Source organism: Mastomys coucha, unplaced genomic scaffold (genome assembly GCF_008632895.1).
Source record: "Mastomys coucha isolate ucsf_1 unplaced genomic scaffold, UCSF_Mcou_1 pScaffold15, whole genome shotgun sequence".
Classification (NCBI taxonomy): domain Eukaryota; kingdom Metazoa; phylum Chordata; class Mammalia; order Rodentia; family Muridae; genus Mastomys; species Mastomys coucha.
In genome coordinates this window covers 13,145,375-13,171,102 of record NW_022196897.1, presented here as the reverse complement: position 1 = coordinate 13,171,102, position 25,728 = coordinate 13,145,375, and the positions used below count along the sequence as shown (strand labels likewise).

Here is a 25,728-nt window from a genome sequence, read left to right as displayed (position 1 = left end):
CGTGCGTCTGTCCGTCAGACGGGGCGGGCCGCGGCAGTGTCTGCCGGCGAGCGCTGAGTTCCGGGCGCGCGAAGACCGTTGGGTGAGGTGGCGCGGATCTAAGTGGGGGGTCGACTCTCGGAGGCGGCCGGGCTGGGGTCAGGCGCGGGGTGGGAGTGGCGATTGGGGGTCAGGTGCGGGGCCGCTGCTGGGTGAGGTGGGTGGGTAGACTTTTCGGAGCGGCGGAGCCGGAAACTGAAAGTCACGGGAGGGGGGCCGGAAAAGTTGGCGACGTCGCGGCGGTGCGTGGCAGCGCGCCTACCGCGGCGGCTCGGGGTCACGGCACAGCGGTCCGGGATCGCGGCCGTGGGACCCACAAGCCCCACTTGTGCCTTGCTGGTCTTGAGGGAGCACCTGGTCTCCCAGGCCACTTTTACAGCTCACCTTCCACCCACTTAGGCTTTTTGGATTGTGCATTCAAATTTGGTCTGCCAAATTTGCGTCACCTTTTCTGATTCTGACACCCGGCTACCCAAACCACGGACACCACCTCCCCCATAAGGCCTCTTCCTTGTTGGTGGCTTACCTTCCCTGTCTTCCTTTATTCTTTCAGATCTCACCTTTCTACCCCTAAGAACCTCTATTTCTCTGGAAACTATCTTGCTTTTGTAAAGTAGTCTGGCCTCAAACTCACACAGATCTGTCTGCTTCTGCCTACTGAGCGCTGGGATTAAAGGCCTGTGCCATCACCGCCCTGGAAGCTACCTTGATGGGATGCAAAAGTGTCAGGTCTGATCCCAGGGCCCTTAACTTTTTTGTTTGTTTGTTTCTGTTTTCCAGACAGGGTTTCTCTGTGTAGCCCTTGGCTATCCTGGAACTCACTCTGTAGACCAGGCTGGCCTCGAACTTAGAAATCCACCTCCCAAAAGCTGGGATTAAAGCCGTTTGCCACCACTGCCTGGCAGCCCTTAACTTCTTGACACCTGCCTAGTGGAGGTTGGACCTAGTGTATATTCCTCATGATGGATATGAAGCCCCCAAGTAGGTGGTAAGGACATGAGATTGACTAGAACTCACAGGCATACTCCCAGCGGGCCCCAAAATTGGAGAAACAAACTTTCAGCTCCTTGGACACAGTGCAAGGTCATTATTGTCTTGTCTGCAACTCACTAGCTTGGAAATCACCTTTTCCTGACTACCAGTCCCCCAAAGAAGTCACAAATTGGCCTTGCCACCATGGCCCCTCCCTGCCTGTGTAACTGAGAAAGGTGGTATTTAGTGACCCAAAGTTACTGTTAGCAGGTGGAAGCCCCAAGTAATCCCAAATTGATGTTTAAGTCTTTCAAAAATTAACTATATTGCTGCATACTTACCGACAGACAGATTTACAAATACTTGAGTTTTTAAAAGCTGAAGGGTTACTGGGAGGTGGTGGCGCACACCTTTAACCCCAGTACTTGGGAGGCAGAGGCAGGCGGATTTCTGAGTTCAAGGCCAGCCTGGTCTACAGAGTGAGTCCAGGACAGCCAGACCTACACAGAGAAACCCTGTCTCGAAAAACAAAAACAAAACAAAGCTGAAGGGTTGTTCTTTATCAAGCCTTGTGTATACAACTGGAAGGCTTAGTGCTGTAAGCAGTTGTGTCTCTGGTCTACACTGGTAGCTCCTTGCCTGCTCAACAGGTCTGTGAGATGTTTATCTATTGGCTGTTTCTTCTCCTGGGACCCTCTAGTCTGTACCTGAACTATTTTCTGACAATACAGGCTGCCTGGAACCCTGTTACTCTTCGCCTTCTGCTAGTCATCACGGGGCAGGGCTTGTTCCTCAGGATTCTCAGGAGTATCCACTCCGTCCACATACCTGAGCAAGGGCCATGTGCATTCACAACCTTGTGTCACAGCACTCTCCTGGGCTACAGCACATGGAGCGCTTTCAGTCAGAGCTTTCTGGGAATCTGTGCTGTGGTTCGTCCTGCACCCATGAAGTAGCAGCAGGCTGTGCTGCACAGCGGACACCACAGCAGTCAACTTGGAGAAAGCCTCCCAAGAAGGAAGCGCTTCCTACCTGCCCTCACTACTGTTCTCTGAGAGTTGGTTTGGGTTCCTTCTTGACAGTGGGATCCCATGTGGTTGCTACATGAATTGTCAGTGTAGCTTGGCAGGTGGGTTCCACGGGGTGGGAGCTTTTACAGGCGTGGACAAGATGACCTGGAGAAGAAAGGAAATCTAGAAAAAGTTGTCCATAGATCCTCCAGATTATGCCAAAGATGGGGTATGCAGCTTCAAGGCTTATGTTGGACATCTCTCTCCCTGTGTACTGGCACTGCCCCCTTTACACCAAGAGTTGGAGGCCACTTGGATGCCACACTCACTGGGCACCCATCCCATAATTGTAGTGTGCTGGCCCTGTTTGTGTCCATAGAGGAGGAGACCCAGTGGCTGCTGCATCTAGGATCTGGGACCCAGGTGGGCAGTGGTGTTGGTATTTGGGGCAGGTTGTAATTTTGGTGGATATTTCAGAACTGGAAACCTGAGCAAAAGAAAGTCAAGGATTTGGAAACTGGACATGTCTCAGGGTTGGGGTGCTCAGTTTAGAGCGCATGGCATGGGTTGAGGGAGGAGTTGAGTTTGTGACAGGCTGGACAGTTGTGTTGTGCAAAGGGATTCTGTGCTGTGTACCACTTTGTGCCAATGCCAGCTGGGCCATCTAGTTATCAAAGTGGCTGCCTCCATCATAAAGGGCCAGGAGGGAGAGCTATAGAAGCTGGCATCCCTCCTTCCTCTTTCAGCTCTGCACGACTGGCCTTCTGACACCTAGTTCCTGGGCTTCTGTAAAGACTGGTGGGAGCCAGGGATAGGGAAGACAGGTAGAGTTGGGCAGCTTTAGCTTGCATTACCAGAGCTGGGAAGCCATTGAGGTTCTGAGCTGAGTAGGCCCAGACTTCATGCTGTGATTAAGGTTCCTCTGACTACCAGGAGACCCAGTGGCCACAGAAGTTATGCAGTCAGGGTTGGAGTGTTGAGGTTCTAACAGTGCTCCAAGGGGGGAGGGTGGGCAGTGGGAGAGAGAGAAAGAGAGTGTGTGTGTGTGTGTGTGTGTGTGCGCGCACGCGCGCGAGCCAGCACACGGAGGCACAAGGGGAGGAGAAGAGAGATTTAAATTCCAATCTGTTATTGCCAGGCTTGGGAGTTTGAAGCAGAAGAGATTGCTAAGGGGTGTATCTGGGAGGATAGACGGGGAGTTTAAAGCCCTACTGTGTGTTGTGGCCTTTTTAAGATTAAGGTTTAATTAAAGTTATTTTTTATATTTTGTGTTTGCATGATGTCTGTGCACCACATGAGTGCAGTGTCTGCAGAGGCTACATGAGGGCATTGGATCCCTTGAAAATGGAGTTACACAGGTGGATTGTTAACTACCATTGTGAGTGCTGGGAACCAAATTCTGGTCATCTGGAAGAGCAGGAAGAGCTCCTAGCCGCTCAGCGATCTCCCCAGCCCTACATTTTCTGTTAATTAAATTAATGTGCTCTTTGACAGTTGTGTATATAAATAAATGCCTTCCAATTACTTCCCTCCCCACACCCCCTACAGGTCAGTATTCCTTATAAAACCTGTCCTGCATTCATGCCTTGCTGGAGTCCTTTTGTGCCAGCTGGGGGTTTTGACTTGGTGTCTCACTGAGTTGCTCAGGCCACCCATAAGCTCCTTGGCTCTAGTGAATTTCCTCTCACAAAGCAGATATAAATGTGATGCCAGGAGATGCATCCATCCACCACAGAGAAAGGGACAGAGTCAGGTCTGCCCTCCCACCCTGTTGGGTGCTTAGAGCAGATGTGAGTTATACATATTGTCTGAGGTAGGATGCAGGGTCATTTACATACGCAGGATTATGATTGACTGTGGATGTGCCAGCTGTGTCCTGCAGGTGAGAGACACTCAATACAGTCTTGTCTTGGTGCTGTCGTCATTGTGCAGGCCCCCTTCAGGAGTCTCAACCTTGGACATGGATAAGCCCCTTTTCTAAAGGGTACTTCCATGAGTGTGTGTGGGGTCACTGTGCTGCTGTTTAGCGGTTCCCAGGAGTGAACAGGAAGAGAGGACATGCTGTTTGTGGTGCAGAAGTTGTGTGTACTTGTCTTAGATCTCAAGGATTTGGAGTTAAAAATGCTATCTGCTTGTGCTCTCCACTACATTACCTCATTTTAGGGGAACAAGTGAATTTTCTTCTTTGAGACACACACAACAGTTCCATGTGAGCTCTGCAGGCTGCTGGGCTCTGTTCTGGTAGTATTCTTGCTTCTGGACTCAACACCCTCAGCCAAAAGTTGGTTCACAGAAACCAGCACAAAAAAGCAGAAACAAGATGTTAGTTCTGAGCATCGGAAAAACATGTTGAATGAAAAGAAGGTGACAGGTGATAGCTGTTCCCAGTGCATTGTGAATGGTGTGGGATTGTTTTAATATGTATCATCAGAATCAAAGTGTGCTTGAAGGAGTAGTAAGTAATAGTTGTCTTTATAATGAACATTGCTTTGAAAGGCCATGATGGTGTTTATTCAGTCGTGGCCTGCTGGTGCTTGGGTCTCTGTGATCTCTTGGGTCTCTTGAGTACCTGATTACCAAAGGAGGCAAGAAGGAGGGCCTAGGGATGGAGAGTTTGGGAGCAAAAGGAAGCAGCTGGGTCAAAGGTCACAGGTCAAAGGTCAGGGTCTGTAGGAGTTGTTTAGTTGGTGTCTTGTGAGTGGTGTTCTTCTTCTGAGTGTGACTTGGTGCTGTGGGCAGTGGTGTTTAGGTGCAAAACAGAGGGCAAGGTGTCTGTCAGAGGAGGCAGGATTGGCAAGGGTTGGGTACAGAGTGGACTCAGAACCTATGGGCTTGATGGGTCCCTAGGGCAGGGAGGAAGGAGGTCCAGCCTTGGCCGACTGGCCGGTCACTCATTTTTGCAGGCCAGTAGACCTAGATCCAAGTGATTTACTGTGGCAGCAGACCCACAGTCTGATTTTCCACACTGTAGCTTTCCATCAGTGGTTTGCTGTACAGGGCCTTGTTCATGTCACGGTGTGAATGCCCCAAGGCTTTGAGGGACATCAAGCAGGGCAGGCAGGTCAGTCGGGCCCTGACCAGCAGTTGTGCAGGCGGGAGGCAGCCAATGCTGCTATTGTTCTGGAGCCAGGGAATTGCCTCTGGAACTTAAGTGTGGGAATGGTTCTGGTAGGTGATTTGTTAACTGATTGAAATGTGACTGGTTTGCTGGGAAGAGGACTCCAGGGGGGCTGCTGCCCCCTGCTGCTTATGGCCTCCCTCTCTTCAGCACACCTCAGATGCCAGACACTTTACAATCTATATCTCAGAACATGTAACCCACTCCTTCCCTAAGCTCAGCTGAGACTGAGCCCCTTCTTCACAGCTAAAACCCTGGGAGGCCATGTCCATCCTCAACCCACATCCCCAGATGCCTCCTCGTCTCAAAGGGACTAGCCCGCTCTTTTGTGAAAACCAGCTGTCTTCCCACACCCCTCAAAAGCTCTAAGGAACCCTGGTTGGCAGAAAGGATGGTCAGCAGCTGCCCCAGACTTTAGGCTGTCTTGGAGATGGAAATACAGCAAGGAGGTTGTCACTGGGAACTGGTGTTCCCCAGATGTGAGAGGCTATTGGAAGACCTAGTGGTACCATGCTACTGCCTTAGGTCGTCTAGGACATCTGCTTCAGCCCGAGTAGACTTCTTCATGGGCTCCCAGAGAGCTGCCTGAAAAAATGGGTAAAAGGAAAACCCACTTGCTGTGTAATTACTCTGGAAGTTGAAAGGGAGCCCAGTAGAGGCTGCTGTGCTAGAGCATGAGGGAGGAGCTTGGCATTGAAGAGCCAAAGTTTATAGAAAAGGAAAACGCAATGGGCCAGGCTGAGGCAGCTCTTCTGGCATGCCGGGTGATGTTTAGAGGATATAGGAAGAATGGGCTCTAGTTGGCTTTGAGTGAAGCATCTTGGAGAAGATGACAGTGCCAGATCTAGTCTGATGGAAGAGGGGCTTGCAGGCTGTGGGCCCACAGCAGTGTGTGGAGAAGTAATAGCAAAGAGGGAGCACAGTGATCAGGTTGTGTCCCATGCCCAGGCAAGGGCACCTCCAGGGTGCTAACCTACGGTATGCTTCAGAAGCCAGCCACCATCTTAAACCATGTTTATTGTAGAAATTGAGTGTAGGATGGAAACGCTGACTGATAGTGTCAGCAGAAAGTTCTTGGCTCCAACCAGGATTAATACCAGTAGGTAGGAAGCCCAGGAATCAGAAACTGTGGGAGCCACCAGGCCCGCCATCCTCATTGACGATCCCTTCCCACATTGGTAGCGGGAGACTAATTGCCTTATCTGAGAAGCTTCCCAGAACTCTAAAGTTCTGGTTTTAGATCCTCTTTCAAGGTTACTGTAGTATAATGACCCAGGCATCTCACCAGGTTGCCTCCCAGTAGATTCCTCTCCTCTCTCTTTACCTCTAGAGCAGCAGCTCTCAAATCTATGGCTCAAGACCGTTTTGGGAGGGGGGTGAAACAATACTTTCACAGGGGTTGCCCAAGACCATCAGAAAATAGATAGTTACATAACAGCAGCAAAACTACAGTTATGAAGTAGCAATAAAAATAGTTGTGTGGTTGGGATCACCACAGCATAAGGGACACTATGAAAGTGCGCACCATTAGGAAGGTTGAGAACACTGCTCTAGAGGATTGTTCTGAATTGAGGTGTGATATGGCCTGTGTTTTTTTTAGGGCTTTGTGGTGTGTGGGGGTTATAACTCACATGGCTGCAGCCAGTGTGACTTCCCCCGGCTCCCTAGAACTGTTGCAGCCTGGCTTCTCCAAGACCCTCCTGGGGACCAGGTTAGAAGCCAAGTACCTGTGTTCAGCCTGCAGAAACATCCTACGGAGGCCTTTCCAGGCCCAGTGTGGGCACCGCTACTGCTCCTCCTGCCTGACCAGCATCCTCAGGTGTGCATGCCATTCTATCCTGGTGGGTAGGGGCACGTGGGTAGCTCTGAAGTTAGGTTGCACACTGTCCAGTAGAGTGGTTGCCAGTACAAATTCCTCACGAATTCTGGAGGCTTAGCCCAAATCAAGAATGTAAAATTTATTGGACTAGAGAGATGGCTCGGCGGTTAGGAATACTGACTGTTCTTCCAGAGCTCCTGAATTCAATTTCTAGCAACCACATGGTGGCTCACAACCATCTGTAAAGTGATCAAATGCCCTCTTCTGGTGTATCTAAATACAGCTACAATGTACTTATATATATATAAAATAAATAATTCTTTAAAAATTTTATTATTTAAAAAATATTGATTGTTTCTGGGTGAAGTGGAACATCCCTTAATTTCAACACTCAGGAGGCAGAAGCAGGAGAACTCTGGTCTACAACTGAGTTCTAGGACTACCTAAAAAAAAAAACAAAGAATGGAGAACTGATATAGCAAAGTATGGTAGTATATTTTATCTCTTTCTCTCTGTCTCTGTCTGTCCCTCTCTCTATTTCTTTCTTTCTCTCTCTTTCTCTCTTAAATTTTTGTTCCCAACTCTTGGGAGGTAGAGACGGGAAGATTAGAAGTTCAGGGTTATCCTTGGCTATGTAGCAAGTTCAAAACCAACCTCGGACTTATGTCTCAAAAAATAACAACATACATCAGAGAGCTGGCTCAGTGCATGAAGGCACTTGCTGCAAGTTTGACAGGCTGAGTGTGAACCCTGAGATCCACACTTAATGAACGAGAGAGCTGACTTGTCCTCTAGTCTTCATCAGCACACCTTGGTACATATTTATACATACAGTAAATTTTAAAAATGTAAGTAAAGCCGGACAGTGGTGGCGCACGCCTTTAATCCCAGCACTTGGGAGGCAGAGGCAGGCAGATTTCTGAGTTTGAGGCCAGCCTGGTCTACCAAGTAAGCTCCAGGACAGCCAGGGCTATACAGAGAAACCCTGTCTTGAAAAACCAAAAAAAAAAAAAACCAAAACTGTAACTAAAAAATTAAAACAAAGAGGCAGGGTAGATAAAGTGCTTCCTGTGAAATCAAGACTTGAGTTTGGTCCTTTCCACCCATCTGAAAACTTGGGCATGGAAACATGTACTTGGAATCACATCATGTGCCTGGAGATGGAGACAGGAGGGTTCTTGCGGCTCATTGTTTAGCCTAATCGGCATGTTCTAGGTCCCAGTAAGAGTTCTATTTGAAAAAGGTAGATGGCACCTAAGGAAGAATATACCTAATTTGTGACCTCTAGCTTCCACATTATAGGTATAGGTACCTGTATTCATTCTCTTTCTCTCTCTCTCTCTCTCTCTCTCTCTCTCTCACACACACACACACACACCACACATACACATTAGCTATATATTAGAATACTATTTTTGGACATGTGAGATTAAATATAGCATTGTTGAAAGTTAGCTCCCTTGGGCTGCTCTGGGTGGGTAGATTGAATGTCACACAAGTGGGTGGCTGACATGTGTCACTGCTGAGTATGAAAGGGCAGCAGCAGTGTACGTGGAGAAGTAAACACACCTACATTTTTCTACCATGTATTTTGGAGGCCGGAGCCTACAGTCAAGGCTCAGTGACAACGCACTTACCTGGCATTCATGAAACCTTAGCTTGATCCCTGACATCACAAATTCAAAAAGAAAAAGGAGGAGATGATTGGCCTTGCAAGTTCAGGCCCTGATACCCTTTTCCACATTGAAGCTTCTCATTTGTGAGTTTTTATGATTTTGTACAGTTGACATATTAGTTTGATCAAAGATGAGAAAATCAAAGAATGAGCAGTGTGGAGCTGGGTTGTGGGCTGAGCAGACTGCTCAGGGATTCTCCAGAGCAGGCATTTCAGTGGCACTTTGTGCTTCCTCTGTTCCCACCAGCTCTGGGCCTCAGAACTGTGCTGCCTGTGTCCATGAAGGCCTGTATGAAGAAGGCATTTCTATTTTAGAGAGCAGTTCGGTAAGTACACTGTATTGAGATAAACATGTCAAAATGAATAGAAAATGTTTAGCAGGCAGTTTTGTTCTGTAACACTGGTAACAGAATGAGGATTTGGGAGCTGGAAGTGACCTTTTCATGACTCTAAAGGGTTGGAGAGGTTGAGAAGCATGGGTTGGCTGGTCCTTAATTACCTTCTGCCCCACGTGCTGGCTGAGGAGGGAGGTACAGCTTGTTTTGGGTAGGGTCTTTGATCTAGATGTTGCTTCATGGACAGTAGGGTACTAGGAGAAGGTGTAACCCAAGGATGTTCCTGTTCCAGGCCTTTCCAGATAACGCTGCCCGCAGAGAGGTGGAGAGCCTGCCAGCTGTCTGTCCCAATGATGGATGCACCTGGAAGGGAACCTTGAAAGAATACGAGGTAGACAGACATTTCTGTTCTGGCCTGGTGGCTGAGTCTCCAGCAGTGGGCTTTAAAAAATAGTTCATTTATTTGCATTTGTGGCTTGCTTGCATGCGTGTCTGTGCAAGGGTGTTGGACCCCCGGGACTGGAATTACAGACAGCTGTGAGCTTCTGTGGGAATTGAGCTGAATCCTCTGGAAGAGCAGCCAGTGCTCCTAACCTTTTTTTTTTTTTTAAGATTTATTTATTTTATACAAGTACACTATAGCTGTCTTCAGACACACCAGAAGAGGGCATCAGATCCCATTACAGATGGTTGTGAGCCACAATGTGGTTGCTAGGAATTGAACTCAGGACCTCTGGAAGAGCAGTTGGTACTCGTAACCCCTGAGCCATCCCTCCAGCCCCCATGCTCTTAACTTTTGAATGGTCTCTCCAACCCTATAAAACAGTTCCTACAGAAGCCATGTTTTAGTCTTGCTAGAAGTGGCCTGCTAATGTATGTGAAAAAAGTTCCTCCTTAGAGCTGGGCATGGTGACATACTCCTTTAATCTCAGCACTCACGAGGCAGAGGCAGGCGGATCTCTGTGAGTTCAAGGTTGGCCTGGTCTACAGAGTGAGTTCCATGACAGCCAGTGCTTCATAGAGAAACCCTGTCTCAAAACAAAAAACAAAACAAAACAAAAACAAAGAAAAGAAAAGAAGCAACTTTTCCTTTATCTGAGTATACCTGTAGTCCCAGCACTTGGGAAGGTGAGACCAGAGAATGCTAAATTGAGGGTTAGCCGGGCCTACCTAGAGAACTTTGTTTTTGTTTTGTTTTTTCTTTCTTTGTTTTTAAGTGTACCCTATCTGAAACCCAAATAGTGCAGATAGGCCTGTACCATAAGCCTGCCACTTCTTTCCATGTCTTAGTTTCCTACTCTACCCCAGAGGTACAGTAGAACTGCAGTACCTCATGTAAGAAGCTAGCGCTATGTTGGCCTTGGTAACATCATTTTGCTTTGGCTGCAGATTTTTAATTTTTTGCTGGTAGCTGCAGCTTTTAAGCTCAGTGGGATTCTGTGGTATATATTATGTCCACCAGGGTTTTCTTTATTGTTATTTGTTTTCTTTTTCTTTTTCTTTTTTTTTTTTTTTTGAGTCAATCTTTCCATAGCCCTAGTTGTCCTGGAATTTACAGAAATCCGCTTGTCTCTGCCTCCTGAGTTCTGGGATTAAAGGCGTGCACTAACCTGCCTAAGTCACAAGAGTTTTCTTGCTGTGAATTGTGTTGACTCTGGAAGTTATTTAAGTAATGGGTATATTTTTTTTGGTCACAGAAAGACATCTAAAAGGCCAGTAAAGGGGTGGTATATGAATGGTGCCAGTGTCGTGGGGACATTAGTATGAGCCTCATGTCACCTTTAGGTGTCTTCAGTTAAACCTGTTATAGACACCACTCCAGTTCACCAAGTTTCTCATTCCTCTTGTTGCTCTAGTCAACAACCTTCAAAGAAGTTTTTGATTCCATTGGACATGGTGATGCACACCTATAATCCCTATTCTTGGAAGATTGAGACAGGAGGACCATGAGTTCAAAGGTGGCCCAGGCTGCTAATGAAGTCTTGTCTTTCCTGTGAGCTGTTGGTTGGTTGCACTTTGTGATCTTGGGCCTTTGGTTTCATTCCGTAGCTGAGCAGTTTGGCCTTCACTTCAGTGAACAAGAAACTAGTTTTTTCTAGCATGGTGTCAGGACCTGATCAAGAGTCATAGTCCACACTATATCCTTAAAGTGAAATGCTTAGTGCTGTCTGTGAAAGAGATGGCTCCTAGAGAAGTGACATGCTGGGGGTATTGGGTAGATGCAGAAAAATGTGGGTGTAGGGCATGGGGCCTATATAACCTGTTTGCTCTTGAAGGTGTTTTGAGAGAACCTTGGGGCAAGTCGAATAATTCATCCCAAGATCCTCCTAACACAGGAGCCCCTGTGTTAGGCTCCAAGATTTCTGTTGCCTCCAGGCCTGTGGTACTGGAGGTCAGTGACTGTGTGGGCCTCTGACTGATGGCCAGGGACTGCAGCCAGGCCATGGGCTTGGTGCCATGTGGCTTTGTAGGCATGCAGGGTGGAAAGTCCCTGGCTGCGCCCTTTGAGAGCTCTGGAAAGTCCCTGAGATGAGTTGGGTTTGGTCACGTGGGAGGGCAGGCACAGCTCAGCCTTAGCTGATTTTATTGATAAAAACTTGTCACTGGTGGCAGATGTCACAAGCCAGGGCAGAAATTACACCCTCTTTGTGCAGTCATTACCACAGATGATCCTTTCTCCAGCCTGTCACATATCTCTCTATTTCTTAGCTTTTACCATAAACTAAGGTGGTAACTAAATCACTTTTTTTAATGGTTTGAATTATTTAAAACGTTTGAAAAGATGGAAAGCCATCCTGCTTAGCCTTTGACTCTGTTTTCCTTTATGATGATGTCTTGCATTCCAAAGATGGATTGAAAGTCGTATTAAAGTCTGTTGTCCTGAAGACAAGGCCTGCTGCTACACTAGGGAAAGCAAAGGCTGGCAGATCTCTTGAGTTCCAGGCCAGCCTGGTCCCCACATAGTGAGTTCCAGGCCAGCCAGGCTACAAATTCTGGGGAGCAGCTGACACTGGGGAAGGCAGGTTTGCTAGTCAGCATGGCCTCATCGTGGATTTGCTTTTCAAATTTTTTTATTTTATTTTATGTGTATGGGTTTTTTTTTTCTTTCTTTTTTTGGGGGTGGGGTGGGATGGGGGGTTGAGACAGGGTTTCTCTGTGTAGCCCTGGCTGTCCTGGAACTCACTCACTCAGTAGGCCAAGCTGGCCTCGAACTCAGAAATCCGCCTGCCTCTGCCTCCCAAGTGCAGATTAAAGATGTGCGCCGCCACCACCCGGCGTGTATGGGGGTTTTATCTGTATGTGTGTATGTGCCCAGAGAGGAACCAGAAGAGCACTGGCTCCCTTAGAACTGGAGTTAAGGCTGGCTGTGAGCCACCACATGGGAGTGGGGATTGAACCTGAGTCTGCTTCCAATCACTGAGTTCTCTCCAGCCTATCACTATGTGCTTGTAAGAAATTCAGTTATGCTGCTAGAGACTTGGGTCTGTGGTTAAGAGCACTGACTTCTTGCAGAGGATCTGAGTTCAATTCCCAGCAGCCATGTGGCAGTCTGAAGTGTCTGCAGCTCCAGTTCCCAAGGATCTAATGCCCCTTCTGGCCTCCCTGGCACTATGCACACATGGCAAACAGCCAAATGTAGGCAACATACATATACAATACATATACAATAAAAATAAATAAATCTTAGCCAGGTGTCTTGTAATCCCAGGATTTAAGAGGCAGAAGCAGGCTTATCTCTGAGTTTGAGGTCAGTCTAGTCTACATAGTGAATTCCAGACCAGCCTAAGTTATATAGTGAGACCCTTTCTCAACCTCACCCACCCATCCTCCCCACAAAAATTTCAGTTTTGACAACTGTGTTTTCTTAAGATGTTAAATTTGAATTCTGCTTGAATAGTTGCTGATATATTTGGCTGTGTCTGCTAGGGGAGCTGAGCTTTGTCCTTGTTGCCTGAGTATGTTGTTACAAGTGTATCTTCGGTAACCCATGTGGTCAGGACCTGAAGACCAGCATTTATTCCCTGGTTTCCCCCAGGACCCATCTAAAAAAGTCAGGTACAGCAGCATACTCCTCTAATTTCAAAGTTGGAGAAGCAGAGAAAGGAGCATCTCTGGAGTTTGGTGGCCTGCCAGCCTGGACTATTCAGTGACCGCCAGCTCAAGTCTCTCTCAGGTTCTAAGCTTAGCTGGGCATTTGAAGCAGCAGTGCAGGGCATTGAACCCAGGGCCATGAACAGACAAAGCGTATACTCCCACTAAGCCACACCTATCCCAGGAGGGAAACATTTTGTTGAAATTTGTCAGAATCCAGGTTTCATAGAATGGGTTGCATAAGCTCCTGTCTCAGAATCAGTATGAGAAATACGTAGTGACTCTGAGCAGTGCACTGAGAGCCATGTCAGTGCTGGGCTCCTGGTGCCTACATAGTGACTCTGAGCAGTGGACTGAGAGGCACGTTAGTGCTGGGCTCCTGGTGCCTACAAGACGTCTTTTGGCTGGCTCTTGGCCCATGTTTGCCTTTATGGATTCCTTCAAAGCAAATTTAAGCTGCTTTGTCATTTGTTTTATTTATTTTTTTAGTATAGAGGATTAAATCCAGGGTTTTGTGCATTCTAGGCTTTCTTCTATCATATTACAGTTTTGTGTATTTTATTTGTGTGTGTGTGTGTGTGTGTGTGTGTGTCCGTCCATCCATCCATATGACTGCACATGTGTATATGTGCATTTGGAGACCAGAGGCTAACCTTGGGTGTCATTTCTCAGGAGCCATCCACTTTATTAAGATAGTTTCTTCTTGGCCTAGAGCCCAGCATTTAGTCCTAGGATGCCTGGCATCTTACCTGAGGGGCCCCTCCTATCTTTGTTTTCTCAACATTGGAATTACAGGAGCATACTGCTATATGTGGCTTTTTAAAATATGAGGTTTGGAGGTCAGAACTCAGGTCTTAATATTTGTGTGGGATGTACTTTGTCAACTGAGCCATTTCCCCAGCCCTAAGTCATAAGTAAGTAGCCTTTTAGTTAGATTATAGTAACTTAACTAATTTTTTTTAAATACTATTTATTTTATGTATATGAGTACACTGTTGCTGTCTTCAGACACACTAGAAGAGGGCATCAGATCCCATTACAGATGGTTGTGAGCCACCATGTGGTTGCTGGGAATTGAACTCAGGACCTCTGGAAGAGCAGCCAGTGAGCTTAACTGCTCAGCTATCTCTCCAGCCCCAGTTTAACTATTTTTGTACATTAGTCTTACCTTCTATAAACTGTTACCGCATAGCAGCTCGAGGCCCTTCTTTGTGCTTGTTTAGTAAGTAGTTGTTGCACACTCAGGGAGTCACAGGATCATGGCACACAGAGCTCTTGGGCTGGAGTGGTAGTGTGGTTGTCTGTGTCCTGTCTGAATTCAAGGCCAGCTGGTCTACAGAGAGAGAGTTCTAGAACAGCCAGGGCTACATAGAAAAACCCTGTCACCCCTCACCTCCCAATAGTATAGGGAGGAAAACAAAAAGGTAGCTTAGCCAACAAATTACTGGTGCCATGTTCCTCTGGTGACCTGTGTCTTAGTGGTCTATTGCTGTGAAGAGACACCATGACCCAGGCAACTCTTAAAAAGGAATACATTTAATTGGAGGCTTGCTCTTAGTTGGGAGCTATCTGGCTTACAGCTCAGAAATTTACTCCCTTACTGTCATGGCAGGAAACATGCCAGCATGCAGGCAGACATCTGTATCTTGATCCACAGGTGGCAGAAATGGACTCTGTTACACTGGGCATAGCTTGAGCATAGGAGACTTCCAAGCTTGCCCTCAAAGTAACATCCTTCCTCCAACAAGGCCACATCTTCTAATTGTGCCACTCCTTATTGGCCAAGCATTCAAACACATGGGTTTATGGGGGCCATGCCTATTCAAACCACCACAGAAGCTGATATGGGTTGGGGTGGGGTACACTGGGGTGTGCAGTTGAAGAGTTGAGTGTCCTGGGGGTATCACTCACCTAGAGACCAGCTGTAATGGAGCCACTCAGTCTAGCATTCTTGGTTTCTGAAAGTGGAGAGGACACAGTGACCTGTGTCTGTACAGTGGTTTTGAGGGGGCAGTCTCCATGATGGGTGGGCTAGATAGCATGGGCAGCAAGCCACTTGCATGTGCTGTGGCTGCCTGCATGTCTGCATGCCATCTTCATCTACTTCATTTTGTTGCCAGAGCTGCCATGAAGGACTGTGCCCATTCCTGCTGACAGAGTGTCCTGCATGTAAAGGCCTGGTCCGCCTCAGTGAGAAGGAGCACCATACTGAGCAGGAGTGCCCCAAGAGGAGCCTGAGCTGCCAGCACTGCAGGGCACCCTGTAGCCATGCAGACCTGGAGGTGCGCTGGGTGGGATAGCCTAAGAGGCCAGGTCCACAACACGGGCATTCAGCTAGCGATCGCTGCCATGGTTGGAGTTTGCTTAACTTCTTCATATTTGTTTCCATGACGCCGTGGAGATTAGAAGGCTCTTGATGGAACTGGGTTTTAGTAGGTAATTAGTACTTTGATCCCAGCACTCGGGAGGCAGAGGCAGGCAGATTTCTCGGTTCGAGGCTAACCTGGTCTACAAAGTGAGTTCCAGGACAGCCAGGACTACACAGAGAGACCCTGTCTTGAAAAAACAAACAAACAAAAAAAAAACTCCAAACAAACAAAAAAAATACTTGTTGCTCTGTCAGAGGATCTGAAACACAGCACCTACAAGGTGACTCACAACAGTCCATAGCACCAGTTCTAGGAGAGCCACTGCCCTTTTCTCTCTTCTGTGTACACTAGGCAAGCACATGGTCTACCAGGCAACAAAACACTCATACACACAAGATAAGTCTAGAACTATATACATGTATATTTTGAGACAAGTTCTCACCTGTAGCCTTCTCTGAACTGGAACTTGTTTTATAGACCAGGCTGGCCTCACACTTGCAGAGATCCTTGTCTCTGCCTCTAAAATTCTGGGATTAATGGCTTGTGCAACCATACAGGGCTAAAAGAATTTTTAGGTATTTTAGACCTGAGTGTGGTGACTTGGTGCCTGTAATCACAGCCCTCAAGAGGTTAAGGCCAGTCTGGATTGTATGGCAAGACCCTATCATGTCCCTACCTCTCTCCAAAGGACAAGAAAAATATGTCTTATTTTAGAAAAGTTGAAACATAGAAGGCAGAGAAAACAGCATTGTGATTGAGCAGCTGTGTGTCTCTCCTCCATGTTAATGAGCAAACCTGATTAGATCATGTGAGACAGGTTCTCATTTCATCTACAGAGTTCAGGATACATTATCAGTAGCAGCATGCCATCACTTGCACAAGGGCCTGAGATGGTCACCTTGGTGTACCTTGGCTTTAGAGTGAAAGAGACAACAGGACTGTGAGAGCCTGCACCCAGTGGCCTAGGCAATCTTCATTTGACCCCCACCTCTTAGATTGCATCACATGCCTACCCATAGTCCTGTGTTAGGGACCAAGTCTTCAACATGTAGATCTTTGGGGGACACTGGCAAGCCAGAGGATATCTAAAATGTAACAGTGTTTACTGTGTCCCTTTTCTGGCTTGTCCACATTCCTACTGTGAGAAGGTAGCCTTCACTCACGTTTGTTGGAGTCAGGGACATAAACTTCTCTTTCTCGGCTGCCTACCAAATTTGCTTTCCACATCCTGGGTGTTGGCACTGTATTCTTCTGTTGTATGATATTGGATGTTGGATGCTCTGTAGTGGTTTATCAGGGTCTCTCCTCAGGAAGTTTGGCTATGCCTTGAGACAGGATAGTGTAGTGCTAACAGTCCTGCACAGCCATTCTGATCTGCATGGACCTTTGTTCTAGTCAGGTGCTGTAAGATGGTACTCCCTTTTCCCTATCTTTTTTGTGTTTCCTGGAGGCTACAGAGGAAGGAGTCTTTAAGTCTGAATTTATGAGGGTGCCTGTAGACTTACTTGGGGTCAGAGGGACCATGAGCATATCAGGCTTCTCCTAGGTGCTGGCTGCTATCTACAGTACTTCCTGTGTCCCTCCTCCTCTACTGCCCTGTCCTGGGGTTGGCATCCCCAGCTGATGCTGCTGTTTCTCTTTAAGGTACACTATGAGGCCTGCCCCAAGTTTCCCTTAACCTGTGATGGCTGTGGCAAGAAGAAGATCTCTCGGGAGAAGGTAAAGCATTTCCTTCCATTGGGGTGGTTTCCGGCCAGCAGCAGCAAAGTGAGGTTTATGTGCTGTTGCTACAATGGGCATGCTCTTGGGCACGGTGGCTTATCCTCCAGTGTTCATTTGAAATTTTTGCTGTTTATTTGTTTTGAGATAGGGGTCTTACTAATAGCCCTGAGTGCCTAGAACCTGCTATGTAGACCAGGCTGGCCTTAAAGTCATGGAGATTTGCCTTAACAGCATGCTTCACCATGTCTGATGTTCCCCACTACCCCACCCTCCACCAGAATTTCACGTAGCCCATGCTGGCCTGGAACTTATGTGTAGCTAAGGATAACCTTGAACTCCTGACTCTCCTGCCTCCCAACCACACAGTGCTAGGATTGTAGGTGTATACCCATCATCCTGGTTTATATTGTTACTGTTGGGCAAGTTCCTTTTGGGGGTGTGTGTGTGATGTGGGGTTGGAATTCAGGGCTTCAAAGCTTTCTCCCATTGAGCTGGGCTTCCCTCTTGATGGCAGAAGTACACCTCTCACCACAAAGAAATAAGGGTTTAATTTTGAGTTGAGTACAAATGACCGTGGCCCAAGGACATAGATAGACTTAGTTACCCCAAATAATGAGTTTCTTGTGTGTGTGTGGCAACCCTTGGTAACTTCATTCTTCTTACCCTCTAGTTTCAGGATCATGTTAAATCATGCAACAAGTGCCGGGTTCTGTGCAGATTCCACACTATCGGCTGTTCAGAGATGGTAAGCCATGGGTCTGCTCTTAGAGACTAGGAACGTGGGTGGATCTTTCCGTTATGATAAGCAGTCTCCAGTTCTGGCTCCTCCTAGGTTCTTCTACCTCTCTGTTATCTCTCCTGGCTATCTCTCAGCACACCTTCTTGCTGCCCTCAGGTGTCCAGGCTTGCCCTCTTGAAATCTAAGAACACCCAAGTATATGTGCTCCTGGCACCTTGCATCTCCCAGGATGCCTAGCGGAGACCTTAGAGCCACACCTTGGTCTTCTGTGCTCTTACTGGCCACCTCCTCCTGTCTCTCCCATGAAAAGAAAGCACACTTCAGCTCAGCTGCCTAGCTAAGGTCCTCATGCCCAGAGGTCTGGCAGATCTTCCTCTTGTCTCATATTTCACACACATGCTGACAAACCCTTGACTGTTGGCAGATGGATCCTGTCCCTCCAACTGCTTTCTTGCCACCTCATCATCTCCTGCCTGGACAAAGGCTTTTATGTATTAGCCTATCTTGCCCTGTCACAGGCTATTTCTTTGTTTGTTGTACCTCTTTCTCTGTACAGTGGGAGCCCCCATGTCCCTTCATGACACATGAACATGTGCTGGTCCACAGTGGGCCTACAGGATGTAAGCATTCAGGGTAAGAGGAAGAGGCAAGCTGCGGACAGGGTGTCTCTGCTCTTGTGTGAGTGGTGGGAATAGTTACAACCTCCATTGCAAGGCAGCCGAGCCCCCTGCGGGAAGGTCGTTCAGAGGCTGCCAGGACCCTGAGCTGCTGTGACCTTGATCCTAGGATCCATGCCTTGAGTTCCAGTTAATCTCTGATATGGTTTGTGGGAACCTTGCTGACCCTTGCTGAGGAAACCACTAAGCCAACTAGCGCCTGCCCTGGGAGGTGCAAGTTTGCCTGCTTAGGCCTCCTCTTGTCTAGGCGGCTGTGCCTCCTCCTGAGAACACAGATGTCTTGCTTTGTGTTTACTTACATTTTGAGTGTGTCTTTGTAAAATTATTTTGTTATGATTTTTAATTTTTTTATTACATTTTTGGGTGTTTGTATATGTAAGCCATGGCAGCATGCATATGAAACCAGAAGACATCTTTTAGAGTTGGTTCTGTTCTTCCAACATATGGGTCCCGGGGATTAAACTCAATTATCAGGCTTGCAGACAGCACAGTTACATGCAAAGATGCCCCTAGTTTTGTTTGAGGTTGGGTTTGTTGTTGTTGTTGTTGTTGTTTTTTAATGATTTATTTATTTTATGTGAGTACACTGTTGCTGTCTTCAGATGCACCAGAAGAGGACATCAGATCCCATTACAGATGGTTGTGAGCCACCATGTGGTTGCTGGGATTGAACTGAGGACCTCTGGAAGAGCAATCAGTGCTCCTAACTGCTGAGCCATCTCTCCAGCCCTGTTTTTTTTTTTTTTGTTTGTTTGTTTTAATTATTTATTTATCATATGTAAGTACACTGTAGCTGTCTTCAGACACCCCAGAAAGAGGTCATCAGATCTCATTATGGATGGTTGTGAGCCACCATGTGGTTGCTGGGATTTGAACTGAGGATCTTCGGAAGAGCAATCAGTGCTCTTACCCACTGCGCCATCTCGCCAGCCCCCCTGGGTTTGGTTTTTAATTGATGGGATCTCACTCTGTAGCGCAGGCTAGCCTTGCATCATAGAGACTTACCTGTCTCTGCCTTCTAAGTATTGGGATTAAAAGCCTTCGCATTGTCTACAGAGCAAGTTCTAGGACAGTCTGGGCTACACAAAGAAACCCTGTCTTAAAAAACAAAACAAAAAAGCAAGTTTGAAAGTACTTAGTTGTGTCTTAATTACTTTTCTATTGCTGTATAAAGATACCATGACCAAGGGAATTATACAAGACAGCAGTTATTTGGGCTTTTAAGTTTTAGAAGGTTAGAATCTGTGACCATCGTTATGGGCAGTCTGGGAGCAGGCAGGCAGGCATGGTGCTGGAGCAGTAGCTTAGCGCTCACATCCTGAGGTTCAACCACATGTCCTAATGGAGCTCAGCACAATGTGGCCCATGTGCTTACTCCAGGCTGGGTCTGTACAGACGCCATGCCAAGAGCTGCTTGTCCTGTCCCACAGGTGGAGACTGAGAACCTGCAGGATCACGAGCTGCAGCGGCTACGGGAACACCTGGCCCTACTGCTAAGCTCGTTCCTGGAGTCCCAAGCCTCACAGGGAAGCCCGGACCAGGTGGGGCCAGAGCTACTCCAGCGGTGCCAGATTTTGGAGCAGAAGATAGCCACCTTTGAGAACATTGTCTGCGTCTTGAACCGCGAGGTAGAGAGGGTAGCAGTGACTGCAGAGGCTTGTAGCCGGCAGCACCGGCTAGACCAGGACAAGATTGAGGCCCTGAGTAACAAGGTTTGTACTTAGCTGGAATAGTAAATCCTGGATCTTTGGAGCCTGGACAGTGTCAAACCTGTCTACGCTGTATGACTTGGGCTTTGGCTATCTGCTTTCTGATTCTCCTACTCTGTGAAACTCAGTCAGAGCATTCGATTTTTGGCCTAAGAGGGTACTGCTTCAGTTGTGACACTATGCTGGGGCTGTGAAGCTCCTAGGTGCATGTACGTCCAGAGCCTTCCATGTGAACTTGGAACATGTTCCTAACACTGGCGATAGAAAAGACTCCAGAGGCTAGCAGTGGGGGGCAGTGGGGGCTCAGGGCCACATTTATGACCGTCAGAGTTAAGTGGTCTCTGCTCTGCAGGTGCAACAGCTGGAGAGAAGCATCGGCCTCAAGGACCTGGCCATGGCTGATCTGGAGCAGAAGGTCTCAGAGTTAGAGGTGTCCACCTATGATGGGGTCTTCATCTGGAAGATCTCTGACTTCGCCAGAAAGCGTCAGGAAGCCGTAGCTGGCCGGACGCCTGCTATCTTCTCCCCAGGTACCATTTGTGCCTCTGCTTCAGAGGCCCAATAGAATGGCTCCCTAGCTGGGGCAGGGCACATGCTCAACTGGCACCAGGAGTATCTGCACTTAACTCCTACTGGGAGTTAGGCATGAGGAGCTATTGGGTGCCAGGTTAGATGTACAGAGTATGCCCTTTGTCACCTGCAGATGAGCATGGTGGCTTTGGAAAACAGACCTTTGCAAACAGGGTCCTAGCTTTAAGCTTGTCCAACTCCCGCCCCACTGGATTGAGCATGAGTATTTCCTGTGAGAATTGAACAAAGTCCCGTGACAGTGTTCCTCACTCCCCGTAACCTCTTCCTGCAGGGGCTCTGGAGGGGCTCTGGAGGGGCTCTGGAGCTCCTCTGAAAGGGACTGCTGCATGCTAGAGGCTGGGTGTGTCATTGCAGGGTCCAATTGCTTCCCTTGTGCTGCCTGCTTCACACTTCTTACCAGACCACCGTAGCTAACTTTCTGTGTACCTCAGAGTCCCCCTAAGGTGCCCACAGATGGTGTGAGGGGCCCAAGCCTTGACTTTCTCCCTTGTTAGTCTCTTCTTCCTGCTCAGTAGTTTACTTCATAACTTAGTCATCATGTCAGAAGGTGACTTGCACATCATTTATTCCTAGGCTTACTTTACAAAACTTTCTCTGCAATAGAGGGTCTAGGACCAAGGCTGAGCCCTTGGGAGACCCTCTCCTTACTGGACTTGCCTTGACCCTGGTGGTCCTTGCCCTTGCATGGTAAGATGGAGCACTCTACTCATCTCTGTAGCATATCTTCACAGTGGCATCACAAGGGCTAGCAGTAAACAGACCTGGAGACTAGGAAAACCAGTGTCTTAGGTGGGAACTCAAGGCACACGTGGACAGCCTGGGTGCCGGAGACGATTTCTGGAGTTAGGTAGTCCATGTTGGCACTGCCTTCCCACCCCCACAGGTGATTTAGTAGATGTTAACTTGTGAGGTGTGCAGGCCCAGATTAGCAGAGTCACAGTGAGTCTGGTAAGGATCCAGCATCAGCCCAAGTCCCTGCAGCAGTCTCTTGGAGCCATAGCTAGCCAGCATCAGGAGCCCAAGTCCCTGCAGCAGTCTCCTGGAGCCACAGCCAGGCAAAAGCTGCTTTGTGTAAAAGGTCTGCTTTAATATTGTTGGTGAGTCAGGTTTATGTAGTAGGCAAAGGGACAAGGAACAGGAAGGCAGGTTTTAACCCTGCCTGCAGAGGCTTAGCTCTGGTACGTGAGTGGGAGCGGGGGTCAGCCCTGTTTCATGGCTGAGAGCTGCTGGGAGAACCAGCTGAGTGCTGTGTTGTTGGGTTCTCCTATAGGAGGACACACTTACCACAGCTTTACAGGTTCTGTCCAAGACTGACTCCTCTCTGCTTCACTAAGGCTGCACATCATGACAAGTAGCCTGTAGAACAGGGCTGTCCACTTACCAGCTAGGAAGCAAAAGAAAGAGGGATGTGATGAGTAGAGGGCCTACTGTCTCCTTCAAGTCCCACCCTCTGTGACTGAAACACCTCCTCCTAGCCCCACATTAGAAAGTTCCACCATTTGCAGGCAGCACCAGATGTTTAACAAATGTGCATGGGGTGGGACGCTGCAGACCTACACTAAAGAGTGTGCAATGGCAGGTGCCTAAGGGTTGCAAAGGGTTGTTACATGTGATTACTGAGGCTGAGATCCACAATAGGCCAACTTTATGTGGGCATGCTGGTATAAATTCTGAAGTCCAAATACTGAAAACTTGCTGTCTTAACTTCATAGACAGGTCCTACCCCAGGACAAGGAGAACAGTTTGATTTACTTCTGTTATTTGTGTTCTGAGTTTCATTGGATGCATCTGTACCAAGGGTGTTGCTCCCATGAGGTCCACCACCCATCTACAGTGGCTTGGAACGTGCCCTTAAGGTGCTCACGGATAGTGCTGCTCCAGCTCTTAGGTATTCCTTGACATAGTCAGCCTCACAACCAACTATTTACATATTTTGTTTGTACTTAACAGTAGATCATGCATCATTTGTTATCTTTTGAGACAGGGTTTCACACTATAGCCCAGGGTGGACTCGGATTCATTATCTAGCCCAGGCTGAACTTGAACTCATGTTGGGAAGCTTGTGTTACCATGTCCAATTATGCAGTCTTAATCATGTTTGTTACCTGTAAAACAGTGGTTCTCAACCTTCCCAATGCTGCAACTCTTCAATATAGTCCCTCATGTTGTGGTGGCCCCCGACCATACAATTATTTTGTTGTTACTTCATAACTGTAGTTTTACCACTGTTATGAGTCGTAATGTACATCTCTGATATGTGCTTTCCTAAGGGATCATATCCCATAGGTCAAGAGCCGTTGCTCTAGGGCCTGAGGAATGTTGACTGTGTTGAGTTTCTGTTCCTGGGATGCTTCTGCTGAGCAAGGCTCCTGTGGCCTGGTCTTCCTTCTCAGCTTGTGAGGACCCCAGCTACCGGGTTTTTGCCACCATAGTTTTAGACTTTGTCACTTGGAGGTTATTGAAATTATCAGCTAGCTATTGGCTTAAAGGGGGAGCACAGCAAGATGCCTGACTGGATTTGTAAGCCCAATCTCTGGAACCCGCATTAAAGATGGTAGGAGAGGGCAGGCAGCGAGTAGTGCACGAGGAAGGAGAGGCCAGCCTGGCCTACAGAGTGAGCTCCAGAACTACATAGACACCCTGTCTCAAAAACAAAACATAAAACTGGGAGGAGAGAAGCTGCTCAGAGCTGTCCTTTGGCTTCCACACACACCCTGGCAGTGTCCATCCCATAGGATTGCCTGTGAGTGTACACGCTAATGACTTTGCTGAAGAAAGCTGCATGGCAGGAGTCCCTGGGGGGAGGGGCGGTTCCTTTTGGAAGGAATCCCTTTTCTTGATACTTAGCAAAAGCTGAGTGATTGTTTATGTTTTCATCTTTTGTCCTCACTGACGCATCTGCATACCTCCAGCCTTCTACACAAGCAGATATGGCTACAAGATGTGTCTACGGGTCTACTTGAATGGCGACGGCACTGGACGGGGAACTCATCTGTCTCTCTTCTTCGTGGTGATGAAAGGCCCCAATGATGCTCTCTTGCAGTGGCCTTTTAATCAGAAGGTATAAACGGCAGCCCCAGGATTCTAGGGGATCTGTGGGTGGCATTGGGTACAGCTTCAAGTGGCCAGATTGTCCAAGACAGTGTATGTACCCATGCATATTAGGCTGTGGCTCTTCAGTGACTTCTCAGTGCTGATTATGATGCCTGATTGGCTTCATGACCCACACATTTGAAAGTCTCCTGGGGATGTATGCTTCAAGGGAAGGCCACAGCCCAAGCTCCCTCTGTCAGTATTCAAAACTAGGGACTTCCTTAATTAAGGAGTTGAAACTCCAGAGAGCAGACTCTACTGAATATGGTCTCTTCTCTTCATCACTCAGGGCCCAGCTCTCTCCTCAGAAGCCATATAGGAGGCAGAGCGAGTGATGAGGACTAGCAGGCCCAGAGATCCTGGCTAGTCACTGGTCAGACCCCCGTTCTTGTGAAGTACTTTGCTTCCCAGGCAAGCTTCAGAAATTCAGCAAAAAAAAAAAAAAAAAAATCAGTAGATAAAGAAATAGCATGTGGGAATACTGTGTATAGTGCTAAGCTTTAAATTCAGTTCCCAGGCACTGCAAGCATGCAGTACCAGCACATATGTTGTTTCTGGATGAGAAGCTGAATAAATTGGCCAGTGTAACTAGGCATACTGCTGTGGGGGAGGCAGAATAGGATTAATGAGGGGTTTTCAGGTGACTCATGATCATGTTCCCTCCCTGTATTGACTTCTCTCAGGTAACATTGATGTTGCTGGACCATAACAACCGAGAGCATGTGATCGACGCATTCAGGCCTGATGTAACCTCATCCTCCTTCCAGAGGCCTGTCAGTGACATGAATATTGCCAGTGGCTGCCCCCTCTTCTGCCCTGTATCCAAGATGGAGGCCAAGAATTCCTATGTGCGGGATGATGCTATCTTCATCAAAGCTATTGTGGATCTAACGGGACTCTAGCCACTCCTACTAAGAATAGCAGCTCAGTGAGGAGCTGCCACATTAGGCCAGCCAGGGCCCTGCCACACAAGGGTGGGCAGGCTTGGTGTGAATGCTGGGGAGGGCCTCAGCTTAGAGCCAATCACCATCACACAGAAAGGCAGGAAGGAGCCTCCAGCTGGTCCTCAGCTGGTAAACTGAGTTGGAGGATCCACTGAGCTCAAGGTCCTGGTGGAACCAGCTGGGGGTCTTCTCAGCTTTCCAGAGGAAAAGCTCTTGCTGTCTTTTCTGCCCGGGGAAGGGAGGGTTCTCAGAAAGGGCCTCTCGAGAGAGCCTCAAGAGCTGCACCAGGAGCAAGAGTGACTGGCCTTCCCCACCCAGGCCTTTGGAAAAGAGGTAGGGACTGCACAGGAGAAGGCACGTGCCTGCAGAGTGTAGCCCAGGAGAGAAGCTCTCTGAGACATAGACACTCACTGGAGAAGGGCTAGCCTGAGCTGCACAGCCCTGCCAGGTGGCCTGTATGGAGGAGAAGTGATTAAACTGTTAAGATGTCTGTGGTGTTCATCTGGCTTCTGCTGTGTCTAATCTAGGTAGTGATTACTTCTGGTCATCACTTCTGCCTTATTCCTTACATCCTTCAAGCCCAGTGACGACTCCATTGTGAGTCAGCCTGGGTAGAGATGAAGGGCTGACCTTGGCCAGGCCAATGTACAGGCCTTTGTCTCAGGGTCCTTGCCTGGTTTGCACAATAGGAAATGTGGAGGGTAGCATGGTGTGAGCTGTGACTCTGCTGTGATGGAGGTGGACCCTGCAGTGCCCAGCTGTGAGCATGCTGTGATGGAGAAGGACACACTGCCCTCTGGACCCCTTCATGTTCCCTGTTGTGC

The 25,728-nt window shown here is 48.0% G+C and overlaps 1 protein-coding gene across 1 annotated transcript; it reads left to right on the top strand.

Annotated features, from left to right (window-relative positions):
• Traf2 (TNF receptor associated factor 2) lies at positions 1 to 25,395 on the top strand. The gene is made up of 11 exons (XM_031369359.1): positions 1 to 82; positions 6,740 to 6,958; positions 8,881 to 8,959; positions 9,261 to 9,359; positions 15,181 to 15,342; positions 17,074 to 17,148; positions 17,822 to 17,896; positions 19,998 to 20,279; positions 20,629 to 20,806; positions 23,780 to 23,928; positions 24,644 to 25,395. Exons 2-11 carry the CDS (start codon positions 6,771 to 6,773, stop codon positions 24,860 to 24,862), a joined length of 1,506 nt encoding a protein of 501 aa, XP_031225219.1. The 5' UTR covers positions 1 to 82; positions 6,740 to 6,770; the 3' UTR covers positions 24,863 to 25,395.
• Positions 25,396 to 25,728: the final 333 nt, after the last annotated feature.